This window comes from Hyperolius riggenbachi, chromosome 5 (genome assembly GCF_040937935.1).
Source record: "Hyperolius riggenbachi isolate aHypRig1 chromosome 5, aHypRig1.pri, whole genome shotgun sequence".
Taxonomy (NCBI): Eukaryota; Metazoa; Chordata; class Amphibia; order Anura; family Hyperoliidae; genus Hyperolius; species Hyperolius riggenbachi.
In genome coordinates, this window is record NC_090650.1 from 406,959,091 (window position 1) to 406,976,406 (window position 17,316).

General features: G+C 47.0%; 1 protein-coding gene and 1 long non-coding RNA gene across 6 annotated transcripts in view; one reads left to right on the top strand and one right to left on the bottom strand.

The window, feature by feature from the left end:
- The window catches only part of TRPS1 (transcriptional repressor GATA binding 1), a 415,290-nt gene extending 399,787 nt beyond the window's left edge, over positions 1-15,503 (bottom strand). For 4 of the 5 annotated variants that reach the window (XM_068237938.1, XM_068237932.1, XM_068237935.1 and 1 more), the window contains exons 1-2: positions 15,395-15,479; positions 6,557-6,670 (exon numbers count right to left, since the gene is read on the bottom strand). Coding sequence is in view for 1 of the 5 variants with exons in the window: in XM_068237932.1 (XP_068094033.1) it covers positions 6,557-6,612 (56 nt within the window). In the remaining 4 variants the exon portion in view is untranslated. Of the gene's footprint in view, positions 1-6,556; positions 6,671-15,394 lie in introns of all 5 variants that reach the window. The other variant, XM_068237943.1, reaches the window with a different exon arrangement.
- Positions 1-17,316, top strand: part of LOC137519147 (uncharacterized) — an 82,883-nt gene that overhangs the window by 38,574 nt on the left and 26,993 nt on the right. The window lies entirely within an intron of this gene.

A 17,316-nucleotide genomic window follows, 5' to 3' on the forward strand; every position in this document is an offset into this window, starting at 1 on the left:
TGAAGCCAAATCAGCAGGACTGCCAGGCAACTAGTATTGTTTAACAGGAAATCAATATGTAAACAACTTTGTGGCAATCCAGTTAGCCTTCTGTGTTGTGTTGTATGTAAGTCTCTGTTGCAGTGAGACCTCTATGTTTTCGTATGAGACAAATCCTGCACATGTGGCAGCTTGACAATTCAGGCGCCGCTATTGACTTCTGTTGAAAATATCGGCAAGCCAGCGGCAAAGGGAAAATCTGGGCGCCAGACAGCACCCAATAATTATAATTGGAAAGGGGGGTTAGGGGTGCTGATTTTTGGCGCATAGTTTCGGCGTCCAGTGATGATCATTTTTTGCAGTGGTGTGTGAGTGGTGTGCGTGTGTGTCTGTGTGTGTGTGTGTGTGTGTGTGTGTGTGTGTGTGTGTGTGTGTGTGTGTGTGTGTGTGTGTGTGTGTGTGTGTGTGTGTGTGTGTGTGTGTGTGTGTGTGTGTGTGTGTGTGTGTGTGTGTGTGTGTGTGTGTGTGTGCGTGCGTGCGTGCGTGCGTGCGTGCGTGCGTGCGTGTGTGTGTGTGTGTATGCGTGTGTGTGTGTGTGTGTGTGTGTGTGTGTGTGTGTGTATGCGTGTGTATCTGTGTGTGTGCATATGTGTATGAAAGTATGTGTGTGTGTGTGTATGTGTATGCGTGTGTATCTGTGTGTGTGCATATGTGTATGAAAGTGTGTGTGTGTTTGTTTGTGTGTGTGTGTATGTGTGTGGGTATGCGTGTGTATCTGTGTGTGTGTGCATATGTGTATGAAAGTATGTGTGTGTGTGTATGCGTGTGTATCTGTGTGTGTACATATGTGTATGAAAGTGTGTGTGTGTGTGTGTGTGTGTGTGTGTGTGTGTGTGTGTGTGTGTGTGTGTGTGTGTGTGTGTGTGTGTGTGTAAGTGTGTGTGTAAGTGTAAGTGTGTGTAAGTGTAAGTGTGTGTGTGTGTGTGTGTGTGTGTGTGTGTGTGTGTGTGTGTGTGTGTGTGTGTGTTTAGAGTTAGGCAGTAGTGGTGGCATAGCTAAGTGCAGGTTTTACATTGGGTTTCCCCAAGCACTCTATACATAACAATTGATAAGGCGCACCAAAACCAACCACAGTGTCAGAGGTGCAAGGAGGGCATGAGGAACAGTTTGGTAATGATTACTACTACTTAGAGCATCCATAGAGGTCATTATTACCAGCACAGGACCAATAGAAAGCTAATACTCTTTCACCAAAGGGCCCCCGATGTGGTCTGCACCTCCTATTGATACACCACTGGGAATCCTCATTCATTATCAGTAGCTTGCTCATAAATTTGCTGACTTCCCATGATCCTTTGTGCCATAAATCTGCTCTCTATGAATGTACTACCTCAGGCTTTGAAGTGTGAGTGTAATTTCTTTCAAGCCCAAACTCCACCCATAAGCAGTGTTCCTTGTGGTTTACCTTACTGTTGAAAATCAGAAGTGGGAGTTCTGGTTCACCATGAGCTTGCTGGGCAATTTGAACTCTGAGGGCTGGAACCCACAGGAGCGCTTTTGGCAGCGTTTTGGCAGCACTGCGATACGCTAGCAGTTTGCCAAAACGCTGAGCTAATGTTAATGGATGGGGCAACTTCCACAGGAGCGTTTGCGTTTCTCAGAAACGCAAACGCAGGACGTGCAGCATTTTGGGAGCGTTAGCGCTTCAATGTAAAGTATTGAACCGCTAGCGGAAACGCTCAGCAAAACCTAAACTGAGCGGTTTTGCTAGCGTTTTGCGGTTCAGCACACTGTAACAAAATGAAAAATAATTCACAGGACCAATCAGGGTAAAAACGCAAAACGCAAAACGCTAGGGAACAAAATACAATGTTGCAAAACACGACCAAAAACGCGCATGAATCCGCTTGCAAACCGCTCAGACAAAACGCTAGCAGTTGCGTTTTGCGTTTGCGGTTTTCAGTGGGTTCCAGGCCTGACTGTTGAAATGAGCGGTGCACTAACAGGAAATGCTGCATTTGGCAGCCATTACCTCATAGGACAGATGTGTCTGTGGCAGCCAAACTATCTTTTCATCAATGCAGCAGTGTGAAAAAAAGCTATTGGTGACATTATCCAGCACAGGAATCCCTAATGCTTGGAATACATGATGAGATTTTGAAAAAGATTTACTGGCCGATCATTTTTCCACTGGATTTTCCGATCGTTTTTCCGATCGAAATCCATTCACTTCTATGAGAAAATCGATCAGAAAAAAACCATCGAAATCAGATCGGACCTCTTGGAAATTATCTATCAAACCATCTATCTGCCAAAAAAACTCATTGTGTATTCCCAGCATTAGGCCCCTGTCAGACTTTCCATTGCAATGCATCTGATCTACAATCGTACCGCAACGTTCCTGAAATGTCACACCACGTTACCGCTGCAGTGCGACCATATCGTGAGGGCGTACTGTACAGTGAGAGTACGCCTCATTTCAATGTTAATCACACACCACAGCTCTTGCGTCGCCATGACGAGACCCGCCACACCGCCCATGGGGCTATCACTGCTACTACATTGGGATGTGGCGTTTTTGAACGACGAAACGGAACTGAATGCAGTAAGTGTGAAAGGGCCCATAGTCTACATTCACAGTGGGACTTGCGTTCCCTACAAAAACAGGATCGCAATGGAACGGAAAAGTCGCATTCCGATGATCTGCATTACTATGGGCCCCTCACATTACTCAACAACACACCACTGTCAACAGAGCCCAAAATAAATCGGGGGGGAGAGAGATTACTACACATATATACATTTTCATTTTTGCCTGGCGTCACTAAGTAAGTGGTTGTGCATATTTCCAGTGCCTGTGTAGCGTTCTGCAGCAGCGCTGACCCCATTCATTCAGTAATACTGATAGGGATACAGCTGCTCTGTGGACTAATCTGCACAGCAACGCATTCTTGTAAGGAAGTCTCCCTACTGCCCCTTCCTGTCCTCCTATTCCATCTCCTTGCCCTTCTGTGTCAATTCCTGCCCTTCTCTGTACCATCAGTGTCCATACTGTCCTCTTCTGTGGCCCTCACTGTTCTGCTGTCCCTTCAGTGTCTCCCTACTGCACTCCTCCTGTCCACCTATGCCCCCTCCTGTCCCCCTGTGTCAATCCCTGCCCCCTGTGCCCCCAGTGTCTGTACTGTACCCCTCTGATAGAGACCATAGGTTTGTTCTTAACCTAAATCCATTTGTAAGTTGGAATTCTGTACCTAAAGTATCTCCCTCTGTCCCAATGTGCCCTCTCTATGCCACCAATGTCTCTACTGTTCCCCTTTTTTCCCCCACTGTGCCTTCAGTGTCTCCCTACTGCCCCTTTCCTGTCCCTCTAAGCCACCTCCTGTCTCCCTGTGTCACCTCCTATCCCTTTGTGTCACTTCCTGCACCCCTGTGTCCCCTCTGGGCCTTCTAATGTCCTTTGATGCCCTCTCTGCACTTCAGCTGCCCAATTTGTACCTAGTGTGCCCCCTTTCTGTCACCTCTCACCCCCTATGTGACATTTGTACCCCCTTTCTGTTTCTTCTCCACGTTGTGCCACTGCGCCCCCTTTGTGTCACCGCTGCCCCTATAAGTGGCCACTGCTTTCTACTCACCTTTAAGACAGTCCCAAGTCCCTCTGAAACCCACCACTGTCTCTGTCTTGATCAGCACAGGCTCGTGGTAATGATGTCATCACGCAGGAATGCCGGGTTTGTAACTGCGAATCATTTGTAAGTCAACTGTTTGTAAACCGGGGACTACCTGCACTTAGCTTCCCTCCAAATCCTTAAATATCTGATAAGATAAAGCCACGGTCTAGAAGAGTATCAAATAAAACTAGTTTGTGAAATACCCTCATAGCAGTGGCCTCCTGTAACCACACCAGGGGCTAACACAGCTGAATAAAGTCACTGGTGGTGAGGGGGACAAGTCCTTTACAAAAGCAGTGTAATCATAGCTTACAGGGATGGGGGAGGGGAGGGAGGCATTGAGGGGTTTATGGCTGCTGAGCTAATAACTCCTGGAAGTTCAGTGAAAAGTTTTTTTTTGTGTTTCTTTCTCTTACTTTTTTTTGTGAATGAAGCTTGCCAGCAGCTGTAGTAATTGACATCAGGATGACACACAATACAAGGAAGCAGGGATTAACCTGCAAATGGTTAACACAAGTGTGCAAAGCACCAGTGCCTAATGCAGTACAAACAGCCTGGGAGGAGCAGCCACAGAGGGAACTCTACACCAGTCTGCTCTGCATGACATTGGGAGAAGATCTTTGTGTTTTATATTATTCATCCGTCCAGTTGTGCTGCCCACATACCTACAGTCTATAGGTTTCTTTCTGCTTGACAGATGATAGATTGACAGATACACAGTCAGAGCCTGTTCCCACCTGGGGCGTTTAGCGTTTTTTGGGGGGACACCGTCGATTTTTAAAAACGCCCTGAAATCGCTTTATATCATATACTCATACCAGCGCATTTGGTCCGCTTTCCGCTCAGCAAAGCGCTGCCTGTACCATTTCCGGGGTGATTTTGCTACAATGGAAGGTATAGGAAAAGCGCAACAAATCGCTTTATCCGGCGATTGCGTTCACACTTTTATGAATAAATACATTGTATTTATTAATGTATTATTGAAAACGGACGTCAGGAAGTGAAAAAACAGAATCGCTCTGCAAAAGCGCTTTGTACAAAATTGTAGCGCACAGTGGAGCGCTGGGAGGTGCAAAAAAAAGCGCAAAAAATCGAAAATCGCTGGGGTTTGTGATTTCAGTTTTAGATGTGAACAAAACCTCCGGCGTAAGAGATGAATCGGTGCGGGAGACTTGGGCGCAGGATACAGCCGGTAAATGGTTCTGCTGCTGCACAAGTCCCGGCCGTGTTAATTACTATTCCCCCTCCAGGCCGCTATGGATGGTGGGTGAATGATGTAAGTCGGCTTTCAGCTATTGCTGGTGGCCGAATTATTGTGTTTTAAATTTAACTTCAGCTCCGTCTTCTGATAGTACCGAAGTTACACTCAGTGCGCTGCTATAGCCGTAATACCTATTACGGCCTATGGTGGCGCCGGCTGCGCCCAAATCTCCTGCGCTGGATTCTTAGTGTTTGAGCCTCAAGCCTTGTCCACATTAGGAATTGCAAGCGCTGAGCACTTTTGTGAGCGCTTTTGTAAGGGATTTTCGCAGCGCTTTCTGAGCGATTTCCGATTTTTAGAAGCGTTTTTCTAAGCGCTTTTGTTAGGCGATTTGAGCTTTTCGTCCTGCAGACAAACAGGAAGTGAACTCTTCGACCTGGAACTGAATATCAGTAATGTAGTTTGTGAAGAAAAGCGATCACAAAATAGCTTTTCCGAGTGATATTTCCAAGCGCTTAGCTATTTCCCTATACCTTCCATTGAATCGCAAACGTTTAGAAAATGGTGCAGGAGCCGCGTTTGCGATTGGAAAGAAAGCTCATCGCTCACGTGAGAACCCTCACATTGAGAATCATTACACAAGCACTTTTAAAAATCGTCAGCGCTTGAAAGAAAAAAATCGAAAAGCGCTCATAGGGCTGGATTCACTAATGTGTGATAACTGTCATCACAGCCGCGCTATGTGATTCGCGCAAGTTTGCTGTGATTTTTTTGCGTGAACATTTTTTTGCATGAACGCAAAGGTTAACACGTGCTAAAATTCACGTTAGCATGCGTACGCAAAAATTTGCACGCGAAAATTGCAGCAAACTCGCGCAAATCACATAGCGCAGCCGTGTTCACAGTTATCACACTTTAGGGATCTTTTACACTTGGACGTTGCGTTTGATGCGACGTTAATGTCGCATAACGTGCCCCTAACGCAACGCATGTTAGCTTAGAAGTTGGACGTTACATTGAACTGTGTGATGCGTCTCTTGATGCGTACTTTTTGACGCATACGGAGCGAACAAAAACAGCGCATGCGGCACATTTAAAAAAAACAAAAACAAACGTGCAAACATTCTAACGCAGCGAAATACGGGTATAACGCACAGCATGCAGCACTTTCATTTAACGTGCAGCGTTAGACACCAACGCAACGTCTGCACTGTGAACAGCCCATTCATTTATCATTGCTGTCAGTTGTTCTGTGTTGGGGGCTGCTGCTAACGTGCTGCTGCTAACGTGCGGCTGTAACGTCGCACTGTGAAAGCAGCCTTAGTGAATCAAGCCCAGAGTGCGAACAAGCCCTTAAGGTGGCGATACATCGATCAACTTGGCGACCGATCCTCCAGCAGATTAGAAAATTATTATCGAATCGGATAACAATCGGTGAGGCAACGAGCATGCCGGATCGACAACAACGGGCCGACATCTTGCAGGATGTCTGATCGATACATGCGACCAATTGTGGACCAAAATTGTATGACATATTGATCGGACATGCTGCAAGATGTCGGGCCATTGTTATCGATTGGTCACGCGACAGTAATGGCAAGTAGCGAATGCAGCCAAACCATAACCCCACCATCCCAAACCCCCCCCCCCCCCTGCGCACTGTCCCGCTCATTTCTAATGTGCCTCCTTGGTGCCCGATGCAGTATACCTGTCTGTGTCCACCGCTGGCTCCTGGCTCCGTCCGTCCATTAGGGGGGATATCATCAGGCCGGCAAGGCGGCGGATGCGGCGTCACAAGACCAACGTTCAGCATATAATCGATCTGTAATCAATCAGATTCAATCAGAAAGAGATTTGTATCTCTATCAAATCTGCCCATCGTCATTAGATCTAGGGGCCCCTTTTGCTGTATTAATAAGAGTTACAGATTACCCAGCAAGCTCATGGTGAACCAGAACTTCTAGGAGTGTGTACGGGGGCTACAATGGACCAAAAAGCCCTCTTACTAAAATGCTGTGCAAAACAGAAGTTTGCCTTCTTAAAACAGAAGGTATTTGTGATTATTCAGGTTGGAGTGAGGATATGAGGTCTCCCACAATGCATCACTGCTGAATATGCAAATAACTAAGGAGAAATACATCATGAGCTAAGTCAGTTAGGGAGAGATAAACTGTGAGTTAATAAGGTGAGATCATTCAACAGAAAAGTCCATGTTCGTTGCCCTGTATTTCCACAGAGATCAAACCGGGACCAGATATTTCAGGAAAGCCTGGGACCCACTAGAATGCGCAAAGTACTGTCGCAATCGCTAGCGATTTGTGATAAGAGTTTTGCAAGTGATTTGGGGAGCGCTTTCCCTGCTCCTGTATAATTCATTATAATGGAAACGCTCCCAAAATTCTGCATGTCCTGCGATTGCAATTAACTTAATCTAGTGGAATACAGGTAGTCCCCGACTTACGAACGGCATAGATTCTGTGTTTCCATGGGAACAAGCCCCACATTTTTTTTCAAATTGGACTTGTCGTTTTTGAGAAAATCGATTTTGAAAAATTAAAAGAAAAAATGGCTTTTAAACTTGTATAAGCAGGTACAGAGGGCAGAGGTGACACAGAGGGGGACACTGGAGGCACAGGGGGGCACAGAGGAGGTACAGAGGGCAGAGGTGACACAGGGGGGGACACTGGAGGCACAGAGGAGGTACAGAGGGCAGAGGTGACACAGAGGGGGACACTGGAGGCACAGGGGGGCACAGAGGAGGTACAGAGGGCAGAGGTGACACAGGGGGGACACTGGAGGCACAGGGGGGCACAGAGGAGGTACAGAGGGCAGAGGTGACACAGGGGGGAACACTGGAGGCACAGAGGAGGTACAGAGGGCAGAGGTGACACAGAGGGGGACACTGGAGGCACAGAGGAGGTACATGGGACAGAGGTGACACAGAGAGGGACACTGGAGGCACAGGGGGGCACAGAGGAGGTACAGAGGGCAGAGGTGACACAGAGGGGGACACTGGAGGCACAGGGGGGCACAAAGGGGGTACAGAGGGCAGAGGTGACACAGAGGGGGACACTGGAGGCACAGGGGGGCACAGAGGAGGTACAGAGGGCAGAGGTGACACAGAGGGGGACACTGGAGGCACAGGGGGCACAGAGGAGGTACAGAGGGCAGAGGTGACACAGAGGGGGACACTGGAGGCACAGGGGGGCACAGAGGAGGTACAGAGGGCAGAGGTGACACAGGGGGGGGACACTGGAGGCACAGGGGGGCACAGAGGAGGTACAGAGGGCAGAGGTGACACAGAGGGGGACACTGGAGGCACAGGGGGGCACAGAGGAGGTACAGAGGGCAGAGGTGACACAGGGGGGGACACTGGAGGCACAGGGGGGCACAGAGGAGGTAAAGAGGGCAGAGGTGACACAGGGGGGGGACACTGGAGGCACAGGGGGGCACAGAGGAGGTACAGAGGGCAGAGGTGACACAGAGGGGGACACTAGAGGCACAGGGGGGCACAGAGGAGGAACAGAGGGCAGAGGTGACACAGAGGGGGACACTGGAGGCACAGGGGGCACAGAGGAGGTACAGGGGACAGAGATGGCACAATGTTCCGACTTAAGAACAGATTCAGGTTGAGATCGAACCTACAGTCCCTATCTCGTTCGTTAACCGGGGACTACCTGTATGCCCCGTCCTTTTACATTGGCAGAGCGTTTAGGAAAATCACTAGCAATTGAAACGCTCACAAATACGCTCTAGTGGGTTCCAGGCGTTACCGTGCATGTTCAGTTGCTGGCAACTCGCGGAGCAGCCCACATCGCAGAGGGGCATTATGGGTAAGTGAAACTGCTGGGTTTTTTCTAATTTAAAGAACTCCAGTGAAAATAATGGACGGTAATAAAAAAGTGCTTAATTTTTACAATAATTATGTATACATGATTTAGTTAGTGTTTGCCCATTGTAAAATCTTTCCTCTCCCTGATTTACATTCTGACATTTATCACATGGTGACATTTTTTACTGCTGGCACGTGATGTCACTGGAAGGAGATGCTGCTTGCTTTTTCTTTGCAGTTTGAAACAGCTGTAAACAGGTATTATTTCCCAAAATGCAACAAGACTCCCACAGTGTGATGTCAGCACCATGGTCCTGACATTACACTGTGGGAGGGGGTTTCACCAAAAAAATCAGCCATACAGAGCCCCCTGATGATCCGTTTGAGAAAATGAAAAGATTTCTCATGGGAAAGGTGGTATCCGCTACTGATTGGGATGTAGATACAGTAGAAGCGCTGCAAAGTCACTTTGCAATCGCTGTACAAAAGCGATTTTACAGCAATTTTACTACCCGAACCATAAAAGAAATAAAGAAATGGAAATCGCAAGCACTAAAATAAAGTCGCTTCTAAAAGGCCGAATATCGCTCCAGATACCGCTGTATAAACCGCTGAGGAATTGCGATTAGACAAGACAAATAACATTTATATCGCGCTTTTCTCCTGGCGGACTCAAAGCGCCAGAGCAGCAGCCACTAGGGTGCGCTCTATAGGCAGTAGCAGTGTTAGGGAGGCTTGCCCAAGATTAGCGATCTGGATTGGGCCTCTGGCCTGTCCAGACAGATCAGTACACAAGTGCTCTCTGCTGTCTGTTTCCTTTTTGCAGAGTAATTTTATTCCACAGGAAGTAACTGCCTATCTGTGTTAACTTTAATTCCCTGTATATTTTTACTTTTATCACTTGTAGTCATTGTCAAATCATACTGTTGTTTGTGACGTGTATTACTAGTTACCGACTAGACAGGAATTCACATTGCTGTTCCGTTTGCAATGTGTATAGGCTGTAGTTTAGCAGGCGCACAGAGAGACAGGGATTTTACAGCATTCCGATGCTAATGGCTAAGTTTAGCAAGCGTGTGTAGCTGCAGCAAGTAGAATGCGCAGCGTCCACAGGCTAAGTTTAGCCAGAGTATACAATCATGTATAATACGCTATATTTATGACATTCATCCAAGTCATTTCTAAACTGTCGGCTGAGTCTATGAGATATATTTTCCTTTTTCATTGTCATCAGCCGATATGAAAGCACAACTCCAGGCTTAGGCTTCTTTCACTGCAAATTCACTGTTGCAAGCATGCTACGATCTAACCGCAATTTTCCATGCTTCTTGGCCAGAGCAGCTACATCCACCAGGCAACCTAGGCAGGTGCTTGGGGCCCAGTGGGTGTCAAGGGCTCCACCTGCCACCTTCTCTGACCTCTCTCCACTGCAGCTTAGCAAAAACACCACATGGGAGCCCCAAATCTACTACCTTGCCTAGAGCCCCATTACATCTTAAAGCAAACCTGAACTGCAAATTAAATGTCAAAATAAACATACTAGTACACACATCATACTTACCTCCCCTGTTGTCTGCTCCTCAATCTCTTTCTTCTCTCCTACATCCTGTTTATCCACTGTGATCAATGGAATTCTTTGGTCTCCATTTTGAAAATGCCTGTTACCCCATAACAACTTCCTGGTCACACTGTTAAACTGTAATATCCCCGCTTGAGCCATAGGGAAACATGGACATTACCTTGCTCATCAGTTCTCCTTTTAGTTATAACTGACAGCAACTGATCTATAACTGACAGCAACTGATATATAACTGACAGCAACTGATATATTTCAGTTTTAACAAAATCTTGTCAGAACTGGGAGGAATTGTTGTAAGAAGAAAATGGTGAGGTTCTGAGAGGAACTGGTGGCGAGGTAAGTATATAGTATTCATATAGGTATATCATGTGTTTATTTTACATAATTTTACTCGGTTCAGGTTCCCATTAATCCATCTCTGGTCGTGGCACCCCTATGTGGTTGCAATTGTCCTTCCTTTGCAGCGCGTGATTTTGTGGCTGGCTTCACACCACATAGGGAAACCACAAAAAAAAAAAAGGCATAGTAAATCTCTTAATATGCGATTTTCGAATGCTCCCACAGACTTAACCCCCTTGGCGTTATGATTTTAGGGTCTAAAAGCGGTACAATTTTTTTGCACCCTTTCAGACCCTAAAATGTTGAAAAAATCATGCTGCCAGGGAGATCTGCAGCTGCTCCACAATCACTCACCACCTCCCTGGCTCCAGCGCTGCAGTTTTCCCTCCATCCTCCGGGTGGCGCTGCAACTCTCAAGTGAGCGATCTCGCCAGGACGAAGCAGAGCCTCTGAGGAGCGGAAGAAGAATGGCGGCCGACGTCGGGATGCCGCGGGAGGTATGTAGGAACACCCGCTGCGCACATTGATCTGCATACAGCTTCCGGCGGCTACCCCGAGCACATGTCGGGATTACCGCTCTGAGCTGCAGTTTTCTGCCCCGACCCTAGCTCGGGGTTACCACCAAGGAGGTTAAAGAGAACCTGAGGTGGTTCTTGGGGGGGGGGGGGGGCGCGAATGGGACACAGAGGCATGGTCTCTGCCTAATGACATGGCTCTGTGTCCCAACACTGTCTCTATCTGCCCCCCCACCGCCGCGCTATTTGTCGCTAACTCAGAGGTAAACAGACGGGAGAGGAATTCCCTGTTCAAAATGCCCGCCAGGGGAGTTCCTGCAAGATTTCCTGAGCTGCCATTGGGCAGCTCTCTCTCCCCTGGCCGCGCCCCCTTCCGCTCCCCCACCTCCCTGCACGCCGTGAGGGACACACAGTCTCTCAGTGCAGTGTCGCGACCCAGAGGTCAAAGTGGAAATGGGCCATTGCGGCCCACAGGAGCGGCGGTTTTTGCGGCTACCTGATCTGCTCAGCCCTGCGGATCAGGTAGCCTACTTTTTTTTTTTTTTTTTGAACCCACCTCGGGCTTTTTTGAACCTAAACACAGATGCAGGAAAATGTTAACAATTAAGTTAAAAATGAAGTGCAACAGTGGGAAAGGGGTGCGGCGATTACTTGGATAATCACGGTGGCAGACACAGGCAATAGTGGGCCCTTGTGCGAAACAGAAGAAGAGGCCCCATGGGGCATATGCAGAGAGCCTCAGCAACAATTGGGCATGGTCACAACAGATCATGGGCGGAGCTAAATAACAGTGTGCAAGTATGTGAACCCAGCCAAAGACTCGCTAGAAATGATTGGGTCCCCAGCAAGGCCATGTAGGAGTTTCCTTGTCTGCTGGGAAACAATATTCTAAGTACTATAGAATAAGCCATTATTTTTAATATTATCATTGTGTATCAGTGATAGGCCTGGAACCCACTAGCAGTTTGTTACTAAAGCCATTTCTAAGCACTAGTAATTTTGAAAAGGTCTTGCTAATGCAACACTACCGGTGATTTTTTAAAAAAATTAAATCACATCGTTCAAGTGGGATCACATCCATTGCATTATATTAACAAGAGCTTTTCAAATCTCAACTTATTAGAAATTGCTTAGTAACGTTCTGCTAGTGGGTTCCAGGCCTAACATTGATGGCTTCTGCAGCACTTTACAAAATTTATAGTCGTGTCATTGACAAAAGATAGACCCCTGGCCGTGACTAACTCCCACCCAGAGCTCCAGCTGCACAGATTTTGTATGGTCTCCTCGTGTCTGGGTGGGTTTCCTCTGGGTACTCTGGTTTCCTCTCATATCCCCAAAACGTACAGATAAGTTAATTGGCTTCCCCCTAAAATCAGCCCTATTCTACAACAGATATATATGACTATGGTAGGGATTAGATAGTGAGCCCCTCTAAGGGACAGTTAGTGACAAGACCATATATACTCTGTACAGCACTGCAGAATATGCCGGCACTATATAAATACTAAATAATATTATATATTTATATAGCACTGACATTTCCTGCAGCACTTTCCACAGTACATAATCATGTCACCGACTGGTGAGATGGTAGGATTAGATTGTTAGGACAGGCAGTGACAAAACTATGTACTCTATAAAGTGTTGTTGAAGATATAAATGCTATATAAATACTGTACATACTAATTTAGATTGTGAGCTCCTCCGAGGACAGTCAGTGGCATGATCATGTACTCAGTCAACTGCTGCTTAAAGTGCTGTATAAATAAATAATAATATGGTAGATCATTAGACTATGACAATGGTAGGATTAGATTGTGAGCTCCTCTGAGGACAGTCAGTGACATGACAATGTACCCTGTAAAGTGCTGCAGAAGATGTCAGTGCTATATAAATACATAATAATAATATGGTAGGACACTAGACTATGACTATGGTAGGAGTTGGATTGTGAAGTCCTCTGAGGACAGCCAGTGACATGACAATGTACTCTGTAAAGTGATGCAGATGTCAGTGATATATAAATACATAATAATAATATGGTAGGACATTAGACTTTGACTATGGTAGGATTAGCTTGTGAGCTCCTCTGAGGATGGATACATATGATTTAGCCGCCGGGAGACTTGGGTGCAGGATACAGCCAGTATATGGCTCATCCTGCTGCTGCACAAGTTCCCGGCGGTGTTAAATACTATTCCCCCTCCAGGTCCACGTGGATAGTGGGGAATAATGTAATTCGGTTTTTCAGCTATTGCTGGAAACCAAATTACAGTGTTTTAAGAGCAACTTCAGCTCCGTCTTCTGACGGCGCCAAAGTTACTGACTGTGCGCCACTATAGCCGTAATTTCTATTATGGCCTATGGTGGCGCCGGCTGCACCCAAATCTGCTGCGCTGTAATTACATCGTTCACTGAGGATAGTCACTGACAGTGGCTGGATGGTGTAATGGTTAAGGGCTCTGCCTCTGACACAGGAGACCAGGGTTTGAATCTCGGCTCTGCCTGTTCAGTAAGCCAGCACTAATTCAGTAGGACAAAAAGTAGGGATAATAAAAATTGCACCCTGCAGAAAGAAAACACAGAGGCAACAGGAGCCCAAATGGTGCAGTATGTGACAGTACCAGAAGTATATAAAATATGGGGATGTATTATACTCACAAAGGTGGGCTGCAGAAGGGCAACCGACCACTAGAAGCAGGTGGAGATGTATAACCCCGACTCCACTCGGGTGACCAGACGGAGCTGGTGATGGTCGCACTCTTGGTAAAAAGCAAACCTAAAATGACCTAAATTGGTCAAAGAGGGTTGATCCCCTTTCCAAAAGGAGGGTGAAGGCACAAGGTAAAGGGGGAAGAGGCGCCCGGAGCAGATAAAATACGTTAACAACAAATAAAATGAAAAAAGTGAGGTGGCTTACCTCAATGAAGACAAATTCATGTATTAATAGGATTTTATTGCACTGGCAACGCGTTTCGTGGGTGCATACCCACTTCCTCAGGGCAAATAGCAGTGCCATAATAGTGCTTGTAGCCACAAATAAGGTGCCTCGCCTTATTTGTGGCTATTAAGGTTATTGCACCCACAAAACGTGTTGCCAGTGCAATAAAATTCTATTAATACGTGAATTCGTCTTCATTGAGATAAGCCACCTCACTTTTTTCATTTTATTTGTTTTTAACGTATTTTATCTGCTCCGGGCGCCTCTTCCCCCTTTACCTTATTCAGTAGGAGACCTTGGGCAAGTCTCCCTAACACTGCTACTGCCTATAGAGCGCCTCCTAGTGGCTGCTGCTCTGGCGTTTTGAGTCTGCCAGGAGAAAAGCGCAATATAAATGTTATTGGTCTTGTCTTGTATATGTACTCTGTAAAGTGCTGCGGAAAATGTCAGTGCTGTATAAATACATAATAATAAATTAGCAGCAGCGGGTGCTCAACAGACGGAGGCAAGACTGAAGGGCAATGACAATGGAGAGAGTAAGTGGGGGAAAGATGGCAGAACAGGGGAAAAGAGTGATATCATAAATGTGCACATGTGAGCAAGACAGCTGGGAACACCAGAGCCGGGAGAAGGTCCTTAAGCACCCAAGGCTGAGACACCAAAGTGCGCCCCTCCATCCCTCCCACCCCCGCCTTCACACACTGATAGCTATTAGACTAAGAGGCACCCCAGGGTCCCCAACACCTTAATCTCTAGTTATCTGGCTTGCAGTCACTGCCATGTATTCCATTTTCTTATTTGTCTCTGCTTCAAACACAATAGAGGAATGATACCTGAGTGAGTTGTGCACCCCTCCTACACTGTGCCCTGAGGCTGGAGCCTCTCTCGCCTCTGCCTCAGCACGGCCCTGTATGGGACAAAAGTGAGGGAGTGAGAAGGGAAAGGGTGGAGATGGGAAAGAGAGAGAGAGGGGGCAAAATGGATGAGAAAAAAGAGTGGCAATATAGAAGAGTGACGGAGAAGGGCAAGACGCAGGAATGACAGAGACTGAGAGATGGGACACATAATGAAGGTAAATGGTTAAATAAGAGGAGGAAAGAGGTGTCCAGTGGCAGGCAAATTAGATCAAAAACCCACAATACCTGTGGAACTACAAATCCCAGCTTGTATGTCACCGTCTGATCTCTCACAGGGGTTTGGAAGGGAGAGTTGTAATGAAGTTGCACATAATACATTCTTCTACATCTCCCTCTGCTCTGCTGCCCTCCCCAGACCCCCTCCCAGCAATAAGAGCTATAGGACCAGAGGCTCCCCACTGCAGCACACATCCCAGTACTCACTCTCCCTGCTTGCTCTTGCTGTAGATCTGTTTACACCAGAGTCTGCTCCATAGAGGGGATGCAGGGCAGCACTTCTCTATCCTTATTGGGAGGGGAGTGACAGAGCAGCATGCTTGCTTAGTTCTCACACTTCCTGTTCCTCCGTGAGGGAGGGCAGCTGAGTGGGAGGGGCTACAGCAAGCGTGTCTTCTCACTTACTGCAGCAGAGTGATGGCAGAGCAATTAGCATAGTGGAACAGATGTCCTAGAATTGGGGGTCGCTGACTGTCCCACTCCCAGCCACAGGACTGTGTGGCCTTACAATTGGTTCCCATACTCAGTGTCTGTGACTGAGGTTGGGGGCAAGAGGCCACTCTGACTGGCTTTCTTCTCCTGTGTCCCTCACATAGCTGTTTCTGGACAGCATACTTATAGTTTGTGATGGTGGGCTCACACTGGTTAACTTCTCCACGCCAATTGCAGCCCCAGGACCACTGCACGCCGACTGGCGTGAATAGCTTCCTATGGGGCTTGCAGGAGAGCATGCGGGTGCAACTCCGCTCTAATGACGGAGCTCCGCTGCAGTGGCCCTTTTAGCATACCTCCCAACTTTTTGAGATGAGAAAGAGGGACACTTAAGCCACACCCCTGACCATGCCCCTGTAACACCCCTTTTCACACATACCATAAAGATTTAATAAGAAAAATATGTTGTTTTATCATTCAAACCACATTGGTCCTTTCTATCCTGGTTCATTTTCCTTCATATTAACATTTTAAAATTAGTAATATATCAATTTAAAGGATGGGAATAAAGTTTAGAGTCAATCAAACACATTTTTTAGTTGAGAAATATATATATTTACATAGAAAAAGGGACAAAGTCCTGAAAGAGGGACAAATAAGGAGGAAAGACGGACAAAGGGACAGGGCTCCCAAAGAGGGACTGTCCCTCCAAAAGAGTCACAAGGGGGTTGAACACCGCGGCCCTGAAATGGTTAAAGGACAGGTCGGGGGTTAAAAAAAATGTACATCTGCTTACCTGGGGCTTCCTCCAGCCCCTGGCAGACTATTTGTCCTTCGCCGCAACTCCGGGTTCCCTTCCTTGCAGATGTCGACCTCGCCAAGTTGGCATCTTCTGTGCCTGCACAAGTGTGCGGCCGCGCCGCTCGCACACGGAGGAAGGTAAGCAGTTTTTTTTATAACCCTGGACCTGCCCTTTAATTACAAGTGGGGAGATTTTGCCTAATTATATTTTGGGTTGGGGGGGTACAATGCTTAAAGTTACAGTGACCATACGTCGCCAATTCACATGGGACATGTCCCAAAATTACGCCCCCGTCTCATACACAGGTATGTCCCAGACAATGTCCCAGGTTGGCTACCGGATGTCCCTAGGGCTAGGGGCCACGCTGACAACCCATCTTTCTTCTTTTGGGTCGCCTACTTAGCTGTTTCTGGGCAGTGTATTTAAATTTGTGATGGTGGGCTCACACTGCTTAATTACATGTAGATAGATCCCGTCTAATTATATTTTGGTTGGGGGGGTGCTAAAAGTAAACCCGTAAGGAGAAATAAGGTAAAATGTACTTACCTCAGTATCATTCTCGAGCCCACCATTCCTGCACAAGGGCTCTCTAAAAATATCTGACAAGCTCTTGCTGTAGACCTTTGGCGCCCGGACTCACAGTTTGACTACCTATCAGGCACTGTTATTGACCTGAGGAAGTGGCTGTGGCCGTGAAACGCGTTGTCTAGTGCATCAATAAACCTGACCTTTTTTTTATCTTGAAACTCTACTATCCTTTATCCATAATGGGACACGATAAATCACTGAAAAGTACCATATATAGCTACCTTTTTAAAACATAGTATATCCTATCAACCCGGGCGCTTTTTAACCCAATTCTAGAATTATCCATATATCCTACTCTTAGGGGTGA